General features: G+C 47.2%; 1 protein-coding gene across 1 annotated transcript in view; it reads right to left on the bottom strand.

Moving 5' to 3' along the window:
• LOC144824319 (uromodulin-like) overlaps window positions 1–26,547 on the bottom strand; it is a 236,733-nt gene that overhangs the window by 29,316 nt on the left and 180,870 nt on the right. The window contains exon 6 of the mRNA XM_078683437.1: window positions 3,845–4,008. Coding sequence (XP_078539563.1) covers window positions 3,845–4,008 — 164 coding nt within the window. The remainder of the gene's footprint in view (window positions 1–3,844; window positions 4,009–26,547) is intronic.

Raw genomic sequence — 26,547 nt, 5'->3', positions numbered from 1 at the left:
TGTACAAGCCCCTATCACCACCAAAATGTCACTTTTACCAATGTTGTTGTGGCGATAGGGGCTGCTTATGTACAAGGCAGCGTTAAGCCACTTAACATGGCTTTACGCTGCCTTGTACATAAGACCCCCTTTTACTCTATAGTTAGCGTGAAAGGAGTGGGCAGTGGGTGTTCCACCGCAACAACCATTCATTTTGATGCTGCCCTGTATGTACAAGGATGGCGAACATATGAGGCAGCGCCAAAATTAGGACCAGGAAAACCCTGGTCTTAAGTTGTCGAAACAAGGAGAAATGCATTATTTCTCCGCGTTTTTGCTATTTCCATGTGCGCTGCCTTGTGTAGCACACATGGAAAAAGCAAAATGCCATGATTTGTTTATGTACAGGAAGGTGTCCCTTCCTGTACATAAACAACCGTTTAAAAAAATGCTATTTTGTCAATTTCATTTGTGCAGATTGAAGCAGCACATATGAAAGTGACAGAATGTCATTTTAGGATTGTTTATGTGAAGGAAGGGGCACCTTCCTACTCATAGACAATCCTACCCTGCGCGCAGATACTGCTTTGGTGCTGAGCTGTTAAACTTAGCGCAATCTCAGGGGGAAATGCAAGGCTGCACCGCATTCTTGTAAATATGGTGCAGCCTTGCGTTACAGAAGTGGCGGAGAGAGAGGTTAAGCCAGGCAGGCTTATACATATGGCCTCCAATGTTACTTATGACATGAAATCTTAATGTTCCTAAGAAAATCATTGTGAGCTACATTAAAATTATCATCAACTTTATTACATTCTTCTGTCCATTGTCAAATGTCTCTCACAGATTTTAATCTAGTAGTGTTTTCCTAGGGCGACCACCAGCTGGTTTGGGTGAAATCTTTCCATACTAGACGAGGTGCATAGTAAAAAACAAACTTTTACTCCCATATGACAGATACTTATCAAACCACTCTTCCTTCTTTCTGCCTTCATCTCAGCGTGCAGATGTACATTTATCTATTAGGGAAATCTTGTCCGAAAGGTCTGACTGCAAACACTGACTTCCCCATCCCCACAGTCATTTCCCTTGCATTCGAGTTCATTGGCTTAGCGAGGTATCTTTCCAATTATGTACTGTTGAAAATAAGCCCTTCCTGCAAGGTCATCCCAAATCTTTTTTGCCTTTTTACGGAACCCTATTTTTGTTGGCTGTAGAACTCTGTTTACTTTATCTCTGCTAACCAGTGGCAAAATGCTTGTGCCCTTCCTTTCAAACCTCCTAAAGTTGATATCCCCCTGATTGGCGCATTTAAATTACTTATACATCTCTGGTATATGGTGCAACATATACCCAGGGACTGTAATTTAATGCTACTGGTGGGCTTCAGCACTCATTGTGTCACCCACCACAGCAGCACAAGAACACATCTCCAGGCCTGTCACTGCATTTAAACTGCCATTCCAACATGACAAAACAAACCTTCTGCATGAACTAATCCTTCCTTTTTAAGAGCTATAAATCACTCCTCAGGTAGGCCTTAAATGCTCAGAGGGAGTTTGCATGGCATTTAAAAAGAAGGGCATGTGTAATTAACAGTAGCGGATGGCATCTACTGAATGTAGAGGGGGCGCCAAACAAAATAAAAGAAAAATGAAAAGCACTTACCGGATCCTGACGGCGACATCCTCCCACCTCTGACTTTGTCTGCTGGGACTGCAGTCCTGGTCCTAGGAAACGTACTTGACCAATCCAGGCCTGCTCATGTGCTGTTAACCATTATGTGAGCGGTGCCCTGATTGGTGGGAGTTGCCTCTCTCGGCACTCCAGTGGCCAGTGGATGCCTGCACTTGCTCTCAACCTAGCTCTCTTAACACAGCTGGGTTGAGAGGTTTAAAGTGCGCATGTTTAGCTGGCCTTCTCAAGACAGCCAACCACATGTGCCCTTTAAAGAAGTGCAAACGCAGCCCTCTGCCCACCCCGCTCACTCAGCAGGCCACGCACCGTTGTGACGCTCAGTTCAGAATGGGAAGATAAAAAATTAAATGGTAATCAATTACAATTTTATTTTTTATTTCTGGGGATTTGGGAGGCATGTAAGTCGTGCAACTCTCTACCTCCAACCAATGGAAGAGCTGCCCTTGGTATTTAATGGTTTACATGCACTGGCAGTGAAAAACAGTTTCTAAGTCTTTTTTCACTGTGACATGACTGGCTCTCCCATAAGTTACTATTGGTTTACACTAGTACACCTAATAATTGCTCAATCCAGTTTGGGAGTAGCTAGAAAAATGGTTCAGGACTCATTTTAGTGGTAATTTGAAGTCCAAATTAATGGTCAAGCCTAATTTTATATTACTGTTTTTGAAATTTCAATCTTAGAAAGTTGTCATTTTCCTACTTAAAACCAAAATACTTTCCGGCTTGTGTTCAACTGTCACCTGACCCCTGCAGTGAGATATGTATTCTTTCCTGACAGTGGCCAAAAGGGTACCAGGTTTGGGGTGGGTCTGGGTGGAGGTGCCCAGACCCTTCGTGAGCTTTAAAGGATGCCTACCTTGTCACTGGTAGATAAAGCACACACCTAGGCTTATCTCCCTTTCATCTCTCTCGTTGGGTGGCACCAAACCCAGTGGGATGGGAGAAACTGACCAGAACTGGTTTAGGGGGCATACAATGGCTTGACCTCCACCCACAGGCTGGCACTGGGCATAAAAGTGGACTCCATAATCCTCTCTTCAGAACACTCTTGGACCTGAGAAGAATCAGAAGGACTGCCATGATGCCTGATGAACCTGAAGGAAATCTGAACCTGCTTGGAACCAGGATCCCAGAAGTGACTCCAAGGGTCAATTGGTTGGCTTCCTGTTTGAGCTATATGGATGCATCAAGCTTCCAGACGTCTTTTCCTGCTTTCCAGCTGACCAGTTTAGTGTGAACTGGACATGACCTGGTCCCCTGTGTTGGCATCTGTGAGAATGAGTCCAGACCCCAAAGTACGGTCCCCATGATCCTGGACCAGCATCTAACAGCAACCGAATGATGGTTTCGCCAAGTATTGAGGCTGAATAGCACCTGATCTACAGATTCACCGGTGACACTGAGCAGCACCTAAGAACTCTGACAACCTTCCTCAATGGTTTCACTCAGATGGACGGCAAGCAGCATCTGATCCACTGTGTCATTTATTTCTTTACAATATTCTCTATTTTTCAAAATTGGTTTGGGATGTTCCTTGAGCTGTGTTTTCACTTTATTACTTTTTGAGTGTTACATAAATACTCTACACATTGCCTCCAAGTAAATCTGACAGCTTTGAGCCATGGTACCCGAGGGTGAAGCACAGGCTTATTTAGTAACTTTAGCGGTTCACCCTGACAAGGATTGTGATTATTATTTAAGGTGGGTTCTCACCCTCTCAATCAATACTCCAATTTCATACATGTACCATGCTTTCTAACTTTCTGTCAAGTCGATTTCTTGCATTCTGAGGTCCAAATCTTCTGCTCTTACTTTCTTTTTGGCTACCCTGCTTTCTCCTTACCTTCTGAACAGTCACCAAATCCACCACAAGCCCTCCTCGCTGTTATCATTTTCTGTAAAATCATGCCTCCCCTCCCCTCCCCTTTCCTTTCTTTGCTTTCTCATGTTCCATCTTTCTTCCCTTTTCTCCATTCCTGCTCGGTGATTTGAGGTGACTGTATGGTGGCAAGCATTGCTATACAAAATGACTGATACGGCATAATTAAGAGAGTAATAACAATTCAGGATAAAGAGGAACACAGGATAAACACGTAAAGAAAAAGTAAGTAAGGGTATTTAAGTGGAATGGGTTCCTGCAGCATAAAGCAATTCCACAGCCACCTACCCGATAATGGGATGCAGAGCCGTCTGCAGGCTCGTCTGCATTGTCATGTTATATGTGCACGAGAAGGCGATCTGCAGGATGCTGCTGACCACAAGGCCACTTGAATTGTCCGGAGGAACGAAGAGGACGTTTGAGAAGACCAGTTTCTTATCAACTGTATTTATCTGTAACAGAAATTATAGTCACGGTTAAAAACAGAGAAATTAAAAATGAATGTTGCGAAAAGATCTACTACTCATTCTATTTGCATAGCACAAAAATTGCAGTGCGACATGCAAAAATACATTTATAGAAATCACCTCCATGAACGACCTTTACGAAAATACACAACAGCAGCTAGTAGGGAAGAGTACGCGAGCCGGGAGCGTCAGGCAAGAAAATCCAGGCTTTAAGAATATTAGAGTAGATGAAATTCACAATCATGAATATTTACCTTAACAGTGTAGTTTAAACAATGCCAAATCCTCACATTTTACCAACTGTCAAAGGAGGGCAAGAGTTCCTGTTTTGCTTTTAGGGAGAATGCAGTGTTCCTCTGCTGGTGGAGCTCTTAGCGGCTATTAATTATTTATAGCTTTGCTACAAGAACCAGGTAAATGTCCCTCTATTTGAAAGCCGGGTTATGCTGCAGCATGCACGGCAGTCCTGTTGTCTGCAATAACAGGCCCTCGCAAAGGCAATAGTTCCGGGTATTTTAAAGGTGTGAGCCATTCTTCATTGATTGATGACTTTGTCTGTTTGATGGTGGGGGTCAGTTAGTGGGTGAACGGGGCAATGAGAGGGGAGCATGGACCGAAAGTGAGTGACTGGCTGCATGGATAATGCTGGGTGAGTGAGTTTCTAGATAGATTAATGGCATAATTGGTGAGTGCATGGATTGACACAAACATGTTCCAGCAATTTTACTGACTGTGGCCTCAAAAAGCAGTTGTAACAGTTTAAACACAATGGCAATTATCAATATGTCAATGCGATCATTACACTAGGGCTGACGCAGTTGTGCTCATAATGTAACGATGCACCAACATCATATTGATACATTCTGTCATTAGATAGATAGATAGATAGATAGATAGATAGATAGATAGATAGATAGATAGATAGATAGATAGATAGATAGATAGATAGATAGATAGAATGTTTGTAAACCATTACATACCCATCACATAGACATCAGCAAACAGCTCCAGGCACTCATGATGTTTACAACAAAGAAGATTTGGAAAGTGGGATTTGTGGATGTATTTAAATAACTACATAGGATATCTGGGCCAAAGGAGGGGTCCAAGTAGAAGGAACTGGTATTGGCATGGAAAATGAAGGAACTGGTTACTATCAGTAACTGGACATCAGTTTAGGCATGATGCAAAAACTTTCAGCAGGCCCTGCTACAGAAACCTCTGTTAATGACAAACATGCACCCTACTTTGGGCCTTTCCAATGCACCGGTGGAATGCCCAGGAAAAGGCTGATATTGACCCAGCGACCCACACACTGTGTGTAACACTGGCACTATTCTGCTTTAAGCTTCCCAGCTGTCCCTGGATGGCAGTGACAGCTGGGAAGTGATAAAGGGCCATAAGGCAGCGTGAGGGCTGCTATGCAAGTAAAAACTGACTGCTTAGGGGTTGTGTTAGCAAGTGATCCTGTTCATGCATCTTTGAGATATTGGAGAAGGGTTTCAGGAATTACAGATGAAATTACAGTAGTACCAGGGAAGGAAGTTGGGCAGTGAATTCAAAATCCACAAACAATAAAACTTAGGAGTTCAGAGACAAACTGTCAAGCACATTAAGAAGGGCAGATGATTGGCCTATTTTGATTATTAACTATTAGACACCTCTATTATTTTCCTTTTGGGTGTGCTCCCTCTGAAAGCTTCAGCTCAGTTTTGGTTGATACGCTATTTACCTTGAGAGGAATCATGTTGAGTTAAAGATTCCATCCCTAACACATTGATGATAAGTTAAGGGTAATGGAGATGCATAGTCAGGAGACAGAATTCGCAAATACAACAAAAAGTTATCATTTCCTTTCTGCTGGTTCACCCACATTTTAATTTTAAAACTAAATTTGTGGGTTTATACCTCAACAGTTGGTTGTAGCTAAAGCACTTACTAGGCTGCTGGTGATGGAGCGAGGTGGAGAAACAAAATTTTGTATACCCCTCATGAAATCACACTTCCATAACCATAACTTGAACTAATTGAGTGATGTGTGAAATTAAGCAACCTAGAATAAAAATTGCACCTACACAAGTACACGTGGGAAACTAATGTTGCTTATGTTGCAATCATAATTAACTAATTATGTGATTCCTGAACTAATAAGCAGCTTTAAATCAATGAAAAGCTGCATAAATGTACTTTTTGTTTATGTAGTTGTGGCAGAAACCAAAGGATAAGTGAGTGTAAATTGCATAAATGTTGCTTGTTTGCTAGGTAATAACTAACAGGGAAACCTTAGTATGGGGGAGGTAAACAGAAGGGCTAGAGTTCCATATTTAACATTATTTTGTGTGTGTTTCTGTGATAGTTCCCATTCTGGCTCGTGAGGCCAACTGAGAAAATGGAGTATCTCGATCACTGTGACAGCATGAGATAAAGCGCATGCGCGGCTGAAAGACGAGAATGAATGCGAGCTGCCTGTGCCTGAACGAAAACAGTTCAAGGCCAACATGCCCTGGAAGTCCTGATGACTGCCAAAAGAATGGGCATTTGAATTGCTGAACGTGGGAAAGAACAGTAGAGTTGTTAGTTGAGGACGTGACTAGGCCAAAGACTTTCTTAAATAAAGGACCCTTTAAAATCCGACTGACACAACAGAAAGAGAATATTAGAATGATGAGGTGATGCTCATCCACCCCTAAATTGTCAAATCAGAACTCGAGTTTATGCTGATAGTTACTTTTGTAGATAGATAAAGTTAGTGAAAAAGGTATAAAAAGTGCTGATTTTACTTAAGAAAAAACTCTTCTTCAATTTCCTCCAGAGAAGCTGTCGGAATGCTGATTTTCCTGAGATGTAAGACTTAGAATAATTTTCTATTTCCTTTTGAATGAGAACTGATCTTTAGATGAGGTTATTAGTTAGGGAAGTTAGGAGAAAATGAATTTTTGGGAACTATCTGTCTTTTGCTAATACTTGTATCTCTGAAATCTAAATAATAATGTCTATTTCTGAATTTTCTAAAATAAACGAATATAACTGTTTGAGATAAAACTCTTATTCATTTAATGTCATTTTGAATAAAGAAATAAATAAGTGAATTAATTTTCAGACATGCTAAATTTAGCTTTTAATAAAAATGAGATAAATGGAGAATTAATCTGGTCTTGTATTTTCCTCACCTAATTCTTTACTAGCAGATCCGTTGACCACAACGGTGGTGTGTCTAAATACATTTTGGTTAATAAAAGCCATGGTAAATGCATTTAAACTGCAGGTGTAAATAGTATAAATATTCAGTTTTAGTTTAGACACCCCACTATTATACAGCAGCTCTCCTTTGAATTTCACCGATCCATGAAGTAGGATGAAAGTGTTTTGTGAGTAACTTGTGGTGTTATGGGCCCCACTGACGAGTAGCTGTATGGTTTTGTATTTCAGGGAAAGGTAACATGGTTTTAGAAATGATTTCCGGAGTAGCGCTGCATCACTGGCAAAATAGCAAAAATGATGTACTATTTGGCTGGTGGCCTTGCAAATAGAATAGAAATGTCATCACTCACCTGGTGGGTAGCTAAATAGCACACTTGTTTAGTAGCCATGGAAATAGCTTATATTTTGTGTTATTATTCAATATACAGATTTCAACAGGCATTTATTACCAGGTAGAACGGCAAATCAGGAAAGAAGTCAGTGGGCATCCATCATCTTTTGCAAGTTACTGTCCTGGTGTATTATTATTTAATTTGCAAAAAGTCTTTGCACACTATACACAGACGATTGCAAATGGAGTAGCATTATGCAAACTATTAGGTCAGTTCACAAAATACAGACCTGCACGTGGGCTGCACTCCAGAATGACCTGCATATCTATATTCATTAGGCATGTGCAATTTGCAATCGTCTACAATTGCCTGTAATCACAGGGTGCTGGTCGGTAAAAGACAGCACACCACCATAGGTGCGTAAAGTTTATTTATTTATTTAGTTGCGTGTTTGTAAAGCGCTTGAATAAACTCCCGGAGGAGTATCTCTGCGCTGAGAGACAACAGAAGCAAAACCGGGACAGTATAATCGTACAGGGCCAAGACTCACAAAGTAGCAGATTGTTAGGTTCTTATTAACTTAACTGGTTAGACCTGAAACAAAAAAGTTTTCAATTGTTTTCTGAAAACAAAATGGTCAGAACACTGTCTTAATTGGAGAGGGAGGCTGTTCCACAAAGTAGGACCAATCACTGACAGGGCCTTGCCAACCATTCTAGTCCTGCCAACCCTAGGTATCCTTAGCAACAACTGCTCACTTGACCTAAGGGAGCGTGTGGGAACATATGGGACAAATTTATTAGCTAAATAGGCAGGGCCTAGATCATGTAGTCCTTTATGTACAATACAGCAAGTCTTGAATTTCACTCTTTGGCGGATGGATAACCAGTGAAGTTTCTGCAACAGAGGTTTAGATGAGGATCTGGGGGGAGCATTTAGGAATAGCCTAGCTGCAGTGTTTTGTACCACTTGCAGTCGGCCCAACACCTCTTCGTTTGCAGACACCAGAAGACCATTACCGTAATCAAGTCAGCTGATCACTAGAGCCTGAACCAGAGTCTTTCTAATGGAGTCCGGAAGGAGAGGGAATATCCTACGGAGGAGCCCTATCACATGGAAACAGGACCCCACCGTATTATTTCCATGTTGTTTCATAGACAGCTCCGGCTCCAGACGTACCCCAAGGTTCTTGATTACTAGTTTTGGTTCGGGGACTGGTCCTAAATCTAAAGGCCACCAGTCAGGGGACCATAATATCTTGGCCTCACCGAAAAGCATCACCTCAGTCTTACCAACGTTACACTGAAGGAAGTTGGAAGACATCCACTGGGATACTGCTTTCATCCCCTCGGAGAAAGATTGTATAACCTCCGGGGTCAGTGATTTAAAAGGGAAAAGCAGCTGAGTATCATCAGCATAAGACACTGGACAGAAACCAAAGGCTCTAGTTATATCTGCCAGGGGTGCACCATAGGTGTTAAAAAGAGTTGGGCTCAAACATGAGCCCTGTGGCACCCCTTTGGTGATCTTAACCTCATCCGACCGAAATTCACCCATGGTGACACTTTGGGTGCGGTCGGAGAGAAAGCTCTTTATCCAGTCCAGTGCCTTGCCCCCCAATCCCTTCACAGTCAGGCGTTCGATCAAGATCTTATGAGAGATAGTATTGAACGCTGCCGATAAATCTAGTAGCACCAGGACAACGGAAATACCTCTGTCCTGGCACATACGAAGATCGTCCGTTATCGACAGCAGGGCCGTTTCGGTACTAAATTTCGGCCTAAAACCAGACTGTGAAGGATCAAGGCTTCCCGATAGTTCCAGGAAGTTGGACAAATGCTTGTTAGTATGCTTTTCAATGATTTTACCCAAAAATGGTAGCAGGGAGATGGGTCTGAGATTGGAAAGGTTAGTCCAAGGGATGGCGGTATTCTTCCGGATAGGTCTGACTAGAGCCTTTTTCCACTCCCGTGGGACACGTCCTGTTTCCAACGAGAGGTTCACCAGGCTCTGAATATCTGGACCAAGCACTTTCCCCACCTCTCCCATTGATCTTGCTGGTAATAGATCAGAAGGGTTCCCACTTTTGATGGTATAGATCAACATCTCTACCTCTGGCTGAGTGATATTCGGAAAGTTAAGAAACAAATCAGAGTTGGCCGCAACAGCTTGACCCGATGTATTAATGTCAAGATTATTATTTCTAGATGGAATAGATGCCTCAATTTTTTCATAGATAGCATCGATCTTATCGGTGAAAAAACTTGAGATGTCGTCACATAGCTGTTGGGACGACATATCCGCACTTTCACATGCTACTGGTTTTAGAAAGGTGTTTATGATTTGATATAACACTTTCGGATCGTTACCTGCCGCCTCCAATTGTGAGGTAACATGGCTCTTCCGTGTAGCTCGAATGGCTTTATGGTAAGTGCTTATTGCCATCTGACAATTAATTTTATCCATCTCCAGGTGCGACTTTCTCCAAACTTTCTCGAATTTCCTGGCAGTACGCTTAAGGCACCGCAGCTCTTCTGAAAACCAGACTTCCTGTTTTCTTGCAGGACGACTTTTAAATATTTTGAGTGGAGCGATCTGCTCTACTGCAGAACGGGTGGCTGAATCATATTTAAGTAGGGCAGAATCAATGTCTTCGGTGAATAGAATTTTCGGAGCAACATACACCTTCTTAAAGGTTACATCAGATATTTTATGCCATTGCCTTCGGCGCGCCGGAATTTGTATAGGACGGTTAGAGGGGATGTCAATTTTAGGCATTGAAAACTCTAAAATAAAGTGATCTGTCCAAATCGTTTGTTTGGGCGCATAACACTTTATGTCCGGGAAGTTGGAGAGAATCAGATCTAAAGTGTGCCCCGCCAAATTTGTAGGCCCACTGTTACACTGTTTCAGTCCCAGCAAAGAGACATCCATCAAGAAAGATTGTGCCTCCATATTGTCTTTTATCTCGCTATGGATGTTAAAGTCTCCAAGCAGTATAAAATCTTTATCTGCATCGACATACGGGGCGAGTGCTTCCACCAACATACTAGAGACTTTTTTTATGGGGCCTGGAGGACGGTAGACTAATGCTCCCTTCCTGCTATATTTGGCTGACGTGTCAAATTTGAAGACCATCATTTCAAAAGCAGAGTTGCACCACTGGTCTAAAACAGAAACAGAAATGCTGCTTTTATGCACGATCGCTATACCCCTACCTACTTTCTTCGGTCGATCTAATCTAACAATTTTATACCCTTCCGGGATCCCAAGAGTGATGGCTGGGATAGAGTGGGGTTTAAGCCATGTCTCTGTGAGGAAGCACAAATCAGGTTCATGTGTAGAAATAAGGTCCCAAACCTCGATGTAATGTTTGGGAAGAGACCTTATGTTATACAACAAGTTCTTCCCGCCCTGAATAATTTCAGTGGCCGTGTGTGTAGCATGATGTTGAATTTGGTCAATCGTTCTAGAACATGGATTACATACCGCCTGAAAATGGCATTGCCTGCATGAAAACGGTCCTTCGGGGGGGATGTTCTTTTAACCCATAGTCTAGCTGTGGATAAGTTCTTAAACACATCAAAGCCTGAGAGGTATAGCTCACCCTAGATTTAATAGGGTCACTTACTTCAGAAGATGTTAATGCCATGGTCCCTGGTCCCGTCCAGTCACGGACGGGCACAGACGGGCTTCTCTCTGGCTTGTCTCAGGCGCGTCCTCTGGCGCTCCCCTGCGCGCGACCGCTGAGCGCTCAGGGCGACGAGAGGGCTAAGTAGCCCCTCCTTGTGGGAGACTAGACCGCTACCAGATCGACCTAGCAGAAGTGTAGAAAATGTCAGGCTCTTACCTGTCCGCCCTCCGCTCTACGGCACTAATTGCCGAGTCAGACCGAGGCGGGCAGGCTATAGCATTGAGCACAGACTTCCTCAAGTGCAAGTGAGTTTTAATCACCCCCAATACACCTAAGCAGTGTGTAAAATTATTAAAAATATATGGCAAAGTTCAAACGTTTTAAAAAGATGCGAGTAGCGTGATTATTAACATTTTTAATTTCAGAAACATGAGCTGGTCATTCCGTTGTAGCTGACCTGATAAAGCAATCAGTTCAGAGAAATTATTTGAATGGTGTATTTGCTTACAACCCAGTAATCAACACCAATGTTATCGCATTATATGATTGACTATCTCCAAAAAAAACCAGAATTGCCTGTGCTACATGCCAAAATCAATGTGCCCCAAACCTCCTCCTTGAGTTCAGCCTTCCTGCCATGAATAGCTGGCTTACATACCCTCCTACATGCAGCAATCTCTATTGGGCCCTAGAGTTAGGCTTTCACAGCCCACATTACACGTGTGCTAGCTTCCCATATATTCTTTCTGAATCAGGGAGAAGCTGGATGTTTAGAGGGGGGAACAGGCTTCATCAATGTGGCCTTGATGAGGGACACCAGGAGGTTAAAATCATGGTTACTACAGACAGAAGAGTAGGATAGATGCAAACAGTTATAAATACTTCCCAGGTGTGTTACACAAAGCCAACACATAATATCACACATATCAGCATACTCACAGGATAGTCTTAACCCGTCATGGCTTGGCCGAAGATGGGACCCCACTAAGGCAAAATCACGCACTCCAGGTTTAGGGCAGAACAATGTGACAACAAGGGTATTATGACCGCTGAAAGGCTGGAAATAACATTGCGATCAACCCCTCTGTAATGTATACACCTGCTGACAATACCACTTTCAACGGTGGAAGCAGATAAACAGTGAGGAGCAGCCCAGTCAAATACATTGCACGGATCAGACCTTGCGAGAAAAAGTAGGAGTTGCTGGCCCCTGTTGTCACAGGGTTAGGTTACAATGTTCAGGGAAGTTATGTTCAGGAGAGTGGTATCAAGGTGAAACCCTTCACCCGACCCTGAATCCAGTTTAGCATAAAAGTCCCCGGCCAGAATATTATGAACACCACCATCTTGGAAGAAGTGACTTAATTCCCGATCACTAATGAAATCGAAAAGAGCAGTAACATTTGGATTATGCCGCGCAGAGAAATTATCTTTTGACATCCCTCACTCTGGGAAAATTTTCTTGTCCCCAAACTACTGGCTAAAGGCTCTCAGGTGTCCTGGTGTTTTCTGTTGGGAGTGTGCGGTATTGAACCACAGACACCCTTCTCCACCCAGCACTCTGACATCTCATGGCAGGGTTGAACCATGAGAATGGTATTTTAACTCAGATTACATACATTGAACCTGAGCATTTGCCTAGCAGGGCCGTACTCATCACTTGGGATGATATCCATCTCCTGCTCTTCTCTTGAGTGTATGAAACCTACCCAAAGGGCCAGTTCCTAAGAGATAGATCATGGAGCACCCTTGTTGCTCATGCTCTGATTACCTCACAACTATCATAACTCACTGCCTAGGATGCAGTCTACAGGCAACAATTGACATTTAGTTACACTCCTCCAGGAAACTTCCCACTCCAGTCTAATGTGGCTATAAGGTGGTATGATTCCCACCATGAAAATTCCTTACTCTGCCGATCTGGCCCTCCAGTTACTGCTCTGGAGACACTAACCATTACACTGTGTCTGGTACAATTATCAATCAGTGCAATTATTGAGGCCACATAAACAGATTTCCTGAAATTATTTTTTAGAACACTTGGGAACCACTAGCTTACCTTCCCACTCTACCTCCTAACTAAACATCACTAGGCATACTCTTCCACACTCTACTGGAACCAGCCCGAACTGCCAAGCCATGCTTTCCCTGGACCGCAAACAAGCTTCTGAGGACCGGGCTAGACTGTTCCCATGAGGCATAGGGTCAGACTGATTTGCATATAGCCATGTCTGAACTGGGGTGGCAGAGTGGGCTAAAGAACTGTGATGGATTAAACCCAGATCTTTTTCTGTTTTGAACACATTGAGCAGTAGCCCCGCTAGGTCCTGAAGATAGCCCGACACCATCTGGGTCCTAGACTAATACATGTTGATCTTTGGGACACACAAGCAGGTTTAATCATTCCTGCAGTAACACGTTGTTTTTAATCCTAACCCAGGGTCGCCCAAATAAAGTTTTTTGCAAACCCTGTAGTTTTATTCACTTTTTTCATTTGATCTGCTGACCTCACCACCCCTAGCTCCACAATTGTGTATTTAGCATATACCTCTCTAAGTACAAAAAATCCCTCAGCTCCTCCCTCTCAGTGAGGGAGTTGTAGCCCGAATCGTGACTAGGCATCAGGCTATGAGGAGGTTCTCCAATGATGAAGCATGCCGCCTAAGGTGGGTGAGGGAACCGTCTATGAAAGGGACACTCTTTGATGGTTAAGTTCCCAGCTAGGTGATTAATAAACATAAAATCACAGATTTGAATATTCTGAGACTAACATGCTGCAGTGCTAGAATAGGATCCTAAACTTACACCAAGCCCAGACACCAGAACCTACTGTATATTTTTTCCAACCAGGCCCACACACAAAGTCAAGTGTATACAGCAAAGAACCATGCTTTATTGCTTTGGTCGGGAAAGGGATTGTGCTATAAAAGGCAAAAGGCTTAATGTAGGATGAATTAGCTGCAGGTAGATTAGCGCAGGGCTATGATTGTGCACAGAAGCGGTTAGCTATGAGGCGATTTAGATGCAGGGCCTTGTCAAATACGAAGGCTAGCTACTAAACCATACTGTGCAGTTGGCTGCACTGTAGGATGGGCTCAGGGCTTCATCCATGCACAGCAAAGGCTGAAAACAGGGCCTGACCAGACCTGCAAATGTCAGCTGCTCATTTCTTCTGTCATGCTCAGTTGGTGTTGACCCTTCAGTGGGTTGTGCATGGCAATCGCCTACTGGGCATGTCTAATGACCAATTTCTTTGGGGCCAGAGTTTCGAAACAATGATTGCTTGTGTATTGGCAGATCAAAGGAGAACTTTCAAATACTATATGTCGATTAAGCAAGGGCTATAAATGCCCCACTCACAAATTGACACGGCAGGACAAATAAAGGCTCATCCAACTTTGTATAAGGTGGTGGGACATTGATCCCACCTGTGCCTGGTAAGGCAAAGACAACAATACACCTGCACCCCTTGGGCATGGTAGGAGGGATTAAGGATCCTACTGCACCCACCATGCCACTGGACAAGGCATATACCAATACACCCCCACACGCAGTATGTCCGAGGAGCTTAAAGCCCCTAATGCCCTCATGCCCACTACCGTACAAGGCAGGGGTAGTCATTTATACCCATCTGCTCTTGGCAAGGGGCGCAAGGGCAGGGTAGTGCCCATAGGTTCCTGACCAACTGTCTCTTGTCCAAGTCCTCACTCATCCAGAAAAGAATGAGGGTCCAGGGGGGTCAGGACAGCCAGCAGCTAATTTGACATCTTGTTCACAATAATTGTAAAAACCACTAGCATTCTATGAGGAAACCCATGTCAGACTGATTTGCATATAGCCATGTCTGAACTGGGGTGGCAGAGGGGGCTAAAGAACGCTGATGGATTAAACCCAGATCTTTTGACTGGGTGTGAGTGTTTGATTGGTTCAGATGCTCCGTCCATTACCACCCCCTTTTGTACCGCTTTTGGCCGCCATAAGTGTGGCAGGGTATGCTCAGACGTGAGTCCCTTGCTCACTTTGCCACTGGATTCAAGCAAGCCGGGCTGAAGACGGCTGTAATGCCAGAAACCGGTCCTCGGAAGCTTGTTTCTGGTCCAGGGAAGGCATGGCTTGGCAGTTCGGGCTGGACTGTTCCCATGAGGCACAGGGTCAGACTGATTTGCATATAGCCATGTCTGAACTGGGGTGGCAGAGTGGGCTAAAGAACGGTGATGGATTAAACCCAGATCTTTTGACTTGGTGTGAGTGTTTGATTGGTTCAGATGCTCCGTCCATTACCACCCCCTTTTGAACCGCTTTTGGCCGCCAAAAGTGTGGCAGGGTATGCTCAGACGTGAGTCCCTTGCTCACTTTGCCACTGGATACGAGCAAGCCGGGCTGAAGACGGCTGTAATGTCAGAAACCGGTCCTCGGAAGCTTGTTTCCGGTCCAGGGAAGGCATGGCTTGGCAGTTCGGGCTGGACTGTTCCCATGAGGCACAGGGTCAGACTGATTTGCATATAGCCATGTCTGAACTGGGGTGGCAGAGTGGGCTAAAGAACGGTGATGGATTAAACCCAGATCTTTTGACTGGGTGTGAGTGTTTGATTGGTTCAGATGCTCCGTCCATTACCACCCCCTTTTTTACCGCTTTTGGCCGCCATAAGTGTGGCAGGGTATGCTCAGACATGAGTTCCTTGCTCACTTGGCCACTGGATTCAAGCAAGGCGGGCTGAAGACGGCTGTAATGCCAGAAACCGGTCCTCGGAAGCTTGTTTCCGGGCTAGGGAAGGCATGGCTTGGCAGTTCGGGTTGGACTGTTCCCATGAGGCACAGGGTCAGACTGATTTGCATATAGCCATGTCTGAACTGGGGTGGCAGAGTGGGCTAAAGAACGGTGATGGATTAAACCCAGATCGTTTGACTGGGTGTGAGTGTTTGATTGGTTCAGATGCTCCGTCCGTTACCACCCCCTTTTGTACCGCTTTTGGCCGCCATAAGTGTGGCAGGGTATGCTCAGACGTGAGTCCCTTGCTCACTTTGGCACTGGATTCAAGCAAGCCGGGCTGAAGACGGCTGTAATGCCAGAAACCGGTCCTCGGAAGCTTGTTTCCGGTCCAGGGAAGGCATGGCTTGGCAGTTCAGGCTGGACTGTTCCCATGAGGCACAGGGTCAGACTGATTTGCATATAGCCATGTCTGAACTGGGGTGGCAGATTGGGCTAAAGAACGGTGATGGATTAAACCTAGATCTTTTGACTGGGTGTGAGTGTTTGATTGGTTCAGATGCTCAGTCCATTACCACCCCCTTTTGTACCGTGTTTGGCCGCCACAAATGTGGCAGGGTATGCTCAGACGTGAGTCCCTTGCTCACTTTGCCACTGGATTCAAGCAAGCCGGGCTGAAGACGGCTGTAATGCCAGAAACCGGTCCTCGGAAGTTTGTTTTCGGTCCAGGGAAGGCATGGCTTGGCAGTTCGGGCTGGACTGCTCCCATGAGGCACAGGGTCAGACTGATTTGCATATAGCCATGTCTGAACTGGGGTGGCAGAGTGGGCTAAAGAACGGTGATGGATTAAACTCAGATCTTTTGACTGGGTGTGAGTGTTTGATTGGTTCAGATGCTCCGTCCATTACCACCCCCTTTTGTACTGGTTTTGGCCACCATAAGTGTGGCAGGGTATGCTCAGACGTGAGTCCCTTGCTCACGTTGCCACTGGATTCAAGCAAGCCAGGCTGAAGACGGCTGTAATGCCAGAAACCGGTCCTCAGAAGCTTGTTTCCAGTCCAGGGAAGGCATGGCTTGGCAGTTCGGGCTGGACTGTTCCCATGAGGCACTGGGTCAGACTGATTTGCGTATAGCCATATCTGAACTGGGGTGGCAGAGTGGGCTAAAGAACGGTGATGGATTAAACCCAGATCTTTTGACTGGGTGTGAGTGTTTGATTGGTTCAGATGCTCCGTACATTACCACCCCTTTTGTACCGCTTTTGGCCGCCATAAGTGTGGCAGGGTATGCTCAGACGTGAGACCCTTGCTCACTTTGCCACTGGATTCAAGCAAGCCGGGCTGAAGACGGCTGTAATGCCAGAAAGTGGTCCTCGGAAGCTTGTTTCCGGTCCAGGGAAGGCATGGCTTGGCAGTTCGGGGTGGACTGTTCCCATGAGGCACAGGGTCAGACTGATTTGCATATAGCCATGTCTGAACTGGGGTGGCAGAGTGGGCTAAAGAACGGTGATGGATTAAACCCAGATCTTTTGACTGGGTGTGAGTGTTTGATTGGTTCAGATGCTCCGTCCATCACCACCCCCTTTTGTACTGATTTGCATATAGCCATGTTTGAACTGGGGTTGCAGAGTGGGCTAAAGAACGGTGATGGATTAAACCCAGATCTTTTGACTGGGTGTGAGTGTTTGATTGGTTCAGATGCTCCGTCCATTACCACCCCCTTTTTTACCGCTTTTGGCCGCCATAAGTGTGGCAGGGTAAGCTCAGACGTGAGTCCCTTGCTCACTTGGCCACTGGATTCAAGCAAGGCGGGCTGAAGACGGCTGTAATGCCAGAAACCGGTCCTCGGAAGCTTGTTTCCGGTCCAGGGAAGGCATGGCTTGACAGTTCGGGTTGGACTGTTCCCATGAGGCACAGGGTCAGACTGATTTGCATATAGCCATGTCTGAACTGGGATGGCAGAGTGGGCTAAATAACGGTGATGGATTAAACCCAGATCTTTTGACTGGGTGTGAGTGTTTGATTGGTTCAGATGCTCCGTCCATTACCACCCCCTTTTTTACCGCTTTTGGCCGCCATAAGTGTGGCAGGGTATGCTCAGACGTGAGTCCCTTGCTCACTTGGCCACTGGATTCAAGCAAGCTGGGCTGAAGACGGCTGTAATGCCAGAAACCGGTCCTCGGAAGCTTGTTTCCGGTCCAGGGAAGGCATGGCTTGGCAGTTCAGGCTGGACTGTTCCCATGAGGCACAGGGTCAGACTGATTTGCATATAGCCATGTCTGAACTGGGGTGGCAGAGTGGGCTAAAGAACGGTGATGGATTAAACACAGATCTTTTGACTGGGTGTGAGTGTTTGATTGGTTCAGATGCTCAGTCCTTTACCACCCCCTTTTGTACCGTGTTTGGCCGCCACAAATGTGGCAGGGTATGCTCAGACGTGAGTCCCTTGCTCACTTTGCCACTGGATTCAAGCAAGCCGGGCTGAAGACGGCTGTAATGCCAGAAACCGGTCCTCGGAAGCTTGTTTCCGGTCCAGGGAAGGCATGGCTTGGCAGTTCAGGCTGGACTGTTCCCATGAGTCACAGGGTCAGACTGATTTGCATATAGCCATGTCTGAACTGGGGTGGCAGAGTGGGCTAAAGAACGGTGATGGATTAAACCCAGATCTTTTGACTGGGTGTGAGTGTTTGATTTGTTCAGATGCTCCGTCCATTACCACCCCCTTTTGTACCGCTTTTGGCCGCCATAAGTGTGGCAGGGTATGCTCAGACGTGAGTCCCTTGCTCACTTTGCCACTGGATTCAAGCAAGCCGGGCTGAAGACGGCTGTAGTGCCAGAAACCAGTCCTTGGATGCTTGTTTCCGGTCCAGGGAAGGCATGGCTTGGCAGTTCGGGCTGGACTGTTCCTATGAGGCACAGGGTCAGACTAATTAAGATATAGCCATGTTTGAACTGGGGTGGCAGTGTGGGCTAAAGAATGGTGATGGATTAAACCAAGATCTTTTGACTGGGTGTGAGTGTTTGATTGGTTCAGATGCTCCGTCCATTACCACCCCCTTTTGTACCGGTTTTGGCCGCCATAAGTGTGGCAGGGTATGCTCAGACGTGAGACCCTTGCTCACTTTGCCACTGGATTCAAGCAAGCCGGGCTGAAGACGGCTGTAATGCCAGAAACCGGTCCTCAGAAGCTTGTTTCCAGTCCAGGGAAGGCATGGCTTGCCAGTTCGGGCTGGACTGTTCCCATGAGGCACAGGGTCAGACTGATTTGCGTATAGCCATATCTGAACTGGGGTGGCAGAGTGGGCTAAAGAACGTTGATGGATTAAACCCAGATCTTTTGACTGGGTGTGAGTGTTTGATTGGTTCAGATGCTCCGTCCATTACCCCCCCTTTTGTACCGCTTTTGGCCGCCATAAGTGTGGCAGGGTATGCTCAGACGTGAGACCCTTGCTCACTTTGCCACTGGATTCAAGCAAGCCGGGCTGAAGACGGCTGTAATGCCAGAAACCAGTCCTTGGATGCTTGTTTCCGGTCCAGGGAAGGCATGGCTTGGCAGTTCGGGCTGGACTGTTCCTATGAGGCACAGGGTTAGACTGATTTAGATATAGCCATGTCTGAACTGGGGTGGCAGTGTGGGCTAAAGAATGGTGATGGATTAAACCCAGATCTTTTGACTGGGTGTGAGTGTTTGATTGGTTCAGATGCTCCTTCCATTACCACCCCCTTTTGTACCGGTTTTGGCCACCATAAGTGTGGCAGGGTATGCTCAGACGTGAGTCCCTTGCTCACTTTGCCACTGGATTCAAGCAAGCCAGGCTGAAGACGGCTGTAATGCCAGAAACCGGTCCTCAGAAGCTTGTTTCCAGTCCAGGGAAGGCATGGCTTGGCAGTTCGGGCTGGACTGTTCCCATGAGGCACAGGGTCAGACTGATTTGCGTATAGCCATATCTGAACTGGGGTGGCAGAGTGGGCTAAAGAATGGTGATGGATTAAACCCAGATCTTTTGACTGGGTGTGAGTGTTTGATTGGTTCAGAGGCTCCGTCCATTACCACCCCCTTTTGTACCGCTTTTGGCCGCCATAAGTGTGGCAGGGTATGCTCAGACGTGAGACCCTTGCTCACTTTGCCACTGGATTCAAGCAAGCCGGGCTGTAATGCCAGAAACCAGTCCTTGGATGCTTGTTTCCGGTCCAGGGAAGGCATGGCTTGGCAGTTCGGGCTGGACTGTTCCTATGAGGCACAGGGTCAGACTGATTTAGATATAGCCATGTCTGAACTGGGGTGGCAGTGTGGGCTAAAGAATGGTGATGGATTAAACCCAGATCTTTTGACTGGGTGTGAGTGTTTGATTGGTTCAAATGCTCCGTCCATTACCACCCCCTTTTGTACCGGTTTTGGCCACCATAAGTGTGGCAGGGTATGCTCAGACATGAGTCCCTTGCTCACTTTGCCACTGGATTCAAGCAAGCAAGGCTGAAGACGGCTGTAATGCCAGAAACCGGGCCTCAGAAGCTTGTTTCCAGTCCAGGGAAGGCATGGCTTGGCAGTTCGGGCTGGACTGTTCCCATGAGGCACATGGTCAGACTGATTTGCATATAGCCATGTCTGAACTGGGGTGGCAGAGTGGGCTAAAGAACGGTGATGGATTAAACCCAGATCTATTGACTGGGTGTGAGTGTTTGATTGGTTCAGATGCTCCGTCCATTACCACCCCCTTTTGTACTGATTTGCATATAGCCATGTTTGAACTGGGGTTGCAGAGTGGGCTGAAGAACGGTGATGGATTAAACCCAGATCTTTTGACTGGGTGTGAGTGTTTGATTGGTTCCGATGCTCCGTCCATTACCACCCCCTTTTGTACTGCTTTTGGCCACCATAAGTGTGGCAGGGTATGCTCAGACGTGAGTCCCTTGCTCACTTTGCCACTGGATACAAGCAAGCCGGGCTGAAGACGGCTGTAATGCCAGAAACCGGTCCTCGGAAGCTTGTTTCCGGTCCAGGGAAGGCATGGCTTGGCAGTTCGGGCTGGACTGTTCCCATGAGGCACAGGGTCAGACTGATTTGCATATAGCAATGTCTGAACTGGGGTGGCAGAGTGGGCTAAAGAACAGTGATGGATTAAACCCAGATCTTTTGACTTGGTGTGAGTGTTTGATTGGTTCAGATGCTCCGTCCATTACCACCCCCTTTTGAACCGCTTTTGGCCGCCAAAAGTGTGGCAGGGTATGCTCAGACGTGAGTCCCTTGCTCACTTTGCCACTGGATACAAGCAAGCCGGGCTGAAGACGGCTGTAAAGCCAGAAACCGGTCCTCGGAAGCTTGTTTCCGGTCCAGGGAAGGCATGGCTTGGCAGTTTGGGCCGGACTGTTCCCATGAGGCACAGGGTCAGACTGATTTGCATATAGCCATGTCTGAACTGGGGTGGCAGAGTGGGCTAAATAACGGTGATGGATTAAACCCAGATCTTTTGACTGGGTGTGAGTGTTTGATTGGTTCAGATGCTCCGTCCATTACCACCCCCTTTTTTACCGCTTTTGGCCGCCATAAGTGTGGCAGGGTATGCTCAGACGTGAGTCCCTTGCTCACTTGGCCACTGGATTCAAGCAAGGCGGGCTGAAGACGGCTGTAATGCCAGAAACCGGTCCTCGGAAGCTTGTTTCCGGTCCAGGGAAGGCATGGCTTGGCAGTTCGGGTTGGACTGTTCCCATGAGGCACAGGGTCAGACTGATTTGCATATAGCCATGTCTGAACTGGGGTGGCAGAGTGGGCTAAAGAACGGTGATGGATTAAACCCAGATCGTTTGACTGGGTGTGAGTGTTTGATTGGTTCAGATGCTCCGTCCATTACCACCCCCTTTTGTACTGCTTTTGGCCACCATAAGTGTGGCAGGGTATGCTCAGACGTGAGTCCCTTGCTCACTTTGCCACTGGATACAAGCAAGCCGGGCTGAAGACGGCTGTAATGCCAGAAACCGGTCCTCGGAAGCTTGTTTCCGGTCCAGGGAAGGCATGGCTTGGCAGTTCGGGCTGGACTGTTCCCATGAGGCACAGGGTCAGACTGATTTGCATATAGCAATGTCTGAACTGGGGTGGCAGAGTGGGCTAAAGAACAGTGATGGATTAAACCCAGATCTTTTGACTTGGTGTGAGTGTTTGATTGGTTCAGATGCTCCGTCCATTACCACCCCCTTTTGAACCGCTTTTGGCCGCCAAAAGTGTGGCAGGGTATGCTCAGACGTGAGTCCCTTGCTCACTTTGCCACTGGATACAAGCAAGCCGGGCTGAAGACGGCTGTAAAGCCAGAAACCGGTCCTCGGAAGCTTGTTTCCGGTCCAGGGAAGGCATGGCTTGGCAGTTTGGGCCGGACTGTTCCCATGAGGCACAGGGTCAGACTGATTTGCATATAGCCATGTCTGAACTGGGGTGGCAGAGTGGGCTAAATAACGGTGATGGATTAAACCCAGATCTTTTGACTGGGTGTGAGTGTTTGATTGGTTCAGATGCTCCGTCCATTACCACCCCCTTTTTTACCGCTTTTGGCCGCCATAAGTGTGGCAGGGTATGCTCAGACGTGAGTCCCTTGCTCACTTGGCCACTGGATTCAAGCAAGGCGGGCTGAAGACGGCTGTAATGCCAGAAACCGGTCCTCGGAAGCTTGTTTCCGGTCCAGGGAAGGCATGGCTTGGCAGTTCGGGTTGGACTGTTCCCATGAGGCACAGGGTCAGACTGATTTGCATATAGCCATGTCTGAACTGGGGTGGCAGAGTGGGCTAAAGAACGGTGATGGATTAAACCCAGATCGTTTGACTGGGTGTGAGTGTTTGATTGGTTCAGATGCTCCGTCCGTTACCACCCCCTTTTGTACCGCTTTTGGCCGCCATAAGTGTGGCAGGGTATGCTCAGACGTGAGTCCCTTGCTCACTTTGCCACTGGATTCAAGCAAGCCGGGTTGAAGACGGCTGTAATGCCAGAAACCGGTCCTCGGAAGCTTGTTTCCGGTCCAGAGAAGGCATGGCTTGGCAGTTCAGGCTGGACTGTTCCCATGAGGCACAGGGTCAGACTGATTTGCATTTAGCCATGTCTGAACTGGGGTGGCAGAGTGGGCTAAAGAACGGTGATGGATTAAACACAGATCTTTTGACTGGGTGTGAGTGTTTGATTGGTTCAGATGCTCAGTCCTTTACCACCCCCTTTTGTACTGTGTTTGGCCGCCACAAATGTGGCAGGGTATGCTCAGACGTGAGTCCCTTGCTCACTTTGCCACTGGATTCAAGCAAGCCGGGCTGATGACGGCTGTAATGCCAGAAACCGGTCCTCGGAAGCTTGTTTCCGGTCCAGGGAAGGCATGGCTTGGCAGTTCGGGCTGGACTGTTCCCATGAGTCACAGGGTCAGACTGATTTGCATATAGCCATGTCTGAACTGGGGTGGCAGAGTGGGCTAAAGAACAGTGATGGATTAGACCCAGATCTTTTGACTGGGTGTGAGTGTTTGATTTGTTCAGATGCTCTGTCCATTACCACCCCCTTTTGTACCGCTTTTGGCCGCCATAAGTGTGGCAGGGTATGCTCAGACGTGAGTCCCTTGCTCACTTTGCCACTGGATTCAAGCAAGCCGGGCTGAAGACGGCTGTAGTGCCAGAAACCAGTCCTTGGATGCTTGTTTCCGGTCCAGGGAAGGCATGGCTTGGCAGTTCGGGCTGGACTGTTCCTATGAGGCACAGGGTCAGACTGATTTAGATATAGCCATGTCTGAAATGGAGTGGCAGTGTGGGCTAAAGAATGGTGATGGATTAAACCAAGATCTTTTGACTGGGTGTGAGTGTTTGATTGGTTCAGATGCTCCGTCCATTACCACCCCCTTTTGTACCGGTTTTGGCCGCCATAAGAATGGCAGGGTATGCTCAGGCGTGAGTCCCTTGCTCACTTTGCCACTGGATTCAAGCAAGCCGGGCTGAAGACGGCTGTAATGCCAGAAACCGGTCCTCAGAAGCTTGTTTCCAGTCCAGGGAAGGCATGGCTTGGCAGTTCGGGCTGGACTGTTCCCATGAGGCACATGGTCAGACTGATTTGCATATAGCCATGTCTGAACTGGGGTGGCAGAGTGGGCTAAAGAACGGTGATGGATTAAACCCAGATCTATTGATTGGGTGTGAGTGTTTGATTGGTTCAGATGCTCCGTCCATTACCACCCCCTTTTGTACTGATTTGCATATAGCCATGTTTGAACTGGGGTTGCAGAGTGGGCTGAAGAACGGTGATGGATTAAACCCAGATCTTTTGACTGGGTGTGAGTGTTTGATTGGTTCAGATGCTCCGTCCATTACCACCCCCTTTTGTACTGCTTTTGGCCACCATAAGTGTGGCAGGGTATGCTCAGACGTGAGTCCCTTGCTCACTTTGCCACTGGATACAAGCAAGCCGGGCTGAAGACGGCTGTAATGCCAGAAACCGGTCCTCGGAAGCTTGTTTCCGGTCCAGGGAAGGCATGGCTTGGCAGTTCGGGCTGGACTGTTCCCATGAGGCACAGGGTCAGACTGATTTGCATATAGCAATGTCTGAACTGGGGTGGCAGAGTGGGCTAAAGAACAGTGATGGATTAAACCCAGATCTTTTGACTTGGTGTGAGTGTTTGATTGGTTCAGATGCTCCGTCCATTACCACCCCCTTTTGAACCGCTTTTGGCCGCCAAAAGTGTGGCAGGGTATGCTCAGACGTGAGTCCCTTGCTCACTTTGCCACTGGATACAAGCAAGCCGGGCTGAAGACGGCTGTAATGCCAGAAACCGGTCCTCAGAAGCTTGTTTCCAGTCCAGGGAAGGCATGGCTTGGCAGTTCGGGCTGGACTGTTCCCATGAGGCACATGGTCAGACTGATTTGCATATAGCCATGTCTGAACTGGGGTGGCAGAGTGGGCTAAAGAACGGTGATGGATTAAACCCAGATCTATTGACTGGGTGTGAGTGTTTGATTGGTTCAGATGCTCCGTCCATTACCACCCCCTTTTGTACTGATTTGCATATAGCCATGTTTGAACTGGGGTTGCAGAGTGGGCTGAAGAAGGGTGATGGATTAAACCCAGATCTTTTGACTGGGTGTGAGTGTTTGATTGGTTCAGATGCTCCGTCCATTACCACCCCCTTTTGTACTGCTTTTGGCCACCATAAGTGTGGCAGGGTATGCTCAGACGTGAGTCCCTTGCTCACTTTGCCACTGGAGACAAGCAAGCCGGGCTGAAGACGGCTGTAATGCCAGAAACCGGTCCTCGGAAGCTTGTTTCCGGTCCAGGGAAGGCATGGCTTGGCAGTTCGGGCTGGACTGTTCCCATGAGGCACAGGGTCAGACTGATTTGCATATAGCAATGTCTGAACTGGGGTGGCAGAGTGGGCTAAAGAACAGTGATGGATTAAACCCAGATCTTTTGACTTGGTGTGAGTGTTTGATTGGTTCAGATGCTCCGTCCATTACCACCCCCTTTTGAACCGCTTTTGGCCGCCAAAAGTGTGGCAGGGTATGCTCAGACGTGAGTCCCTTGCTCACTTTGCCACTGGATACAAGCAAGCCGGGCTGAAGACGGCTGTAAAGCCAGAAACCGGTCCTCGGAAGCTTGTTTCCGGTCCAGGGAAGGCATGGCTTGGCAGTTTGGGCCGGACTGTTCCCATGAGGCACAGGGTCAGACTGATTTGCATATAGCCATGTCTGAACTGGGGTGGCAGAGTGGGCTAAATAACGGTGATGGATTAAACCCAGATCTTTTGACTGGGTGTGAGTGTTTGATTGGTTCAGATGCTCCGTCCATTACCACCCCCTTTTTTACCGCTTTTGGCCGCCATAAGTGTGGCAGGGTATGCTCAGACGTGAGTCCCTTGCTCACTTGGCCACTGGATTCAAGCAAGGCGGGCTGAAGACGGCTGTAATGCCAGAAACCGGTCCTCGGAAGCTTGTTTCCGGTCCAGGGAAGGCATGGCTTGGCAGTTCGGGTTGGACTGTTCCCATGAGGCACAGGGTCAGACTGATTTGCATATAGCCATGTCTGAACTGGGGTGGCAGAGTGGGCTAAAGAACGGTGATGGATTAAACCCAGATCGTTTGACTGGGTGTGAGTGTTTGATTGGTTCAGATGCTCCGTCCGTTACCACCCCCTTTTGTACCGCTTTTGGCCTCCATAAGTGTGGCAGGGTATGCTCAGACGTGAGTCCCTTGCTCACTTTGCCACTGGATTCAAGCAAGCCGGGTTGAAGACGGCTGTAATGCCAGAAACCGGTCCTCGGAAGCTTGTTTCCGGTCCAGAGAAGGCATGGCTTGGCAGTTCAGGCTGGACTGTTCCCATGAGGCACAGGGTCAGACTGATTTGCATATAGCCATGTCTGAACTGGGGTGGCAGAGTGGGTTAAAGAACGGTGATGGATTAAACACAGATCTTTTGACTGGGTGTGAGTGTTTGATTGGTTCAGATGCTCAGTCCTTTACCACCCCCTTTTGTACTGTGTTTGGCCGCCACAAATGTGGCAGGGTATGCTCAGACGTGAGTCCCTTGCTCACTTTGCCACTGGATTCAAGCAAGCCGGGCTGATGACGGCTGTAATGCCAGAAACCGGTCCTCGGAAGCTTGTTTCCGGTCCAGGGAAGGCATGGCTTGGCAGTTCGGGCTG

This window comes from Lissotriton helveticus, chromosome 3_1 (assembly GCF_964261635.1).
Source record: "Lissotriton helveticus chromosome 3_1, aLisHel1.1, whole genome shotgun sequence".
Taxonomy (NCBI): domain Eukaryota; kingdom Metazoa; phylum Chordata; class Amphibia; order Caudata; family Salamandridae; genus Lissotriton; species Lissotriton helveticus.
The sequence above is the reverse complement of the archived record's forward strand: the minus strand, read 5'-3'. Positions and strand labels throughout refer to the sequence as shown.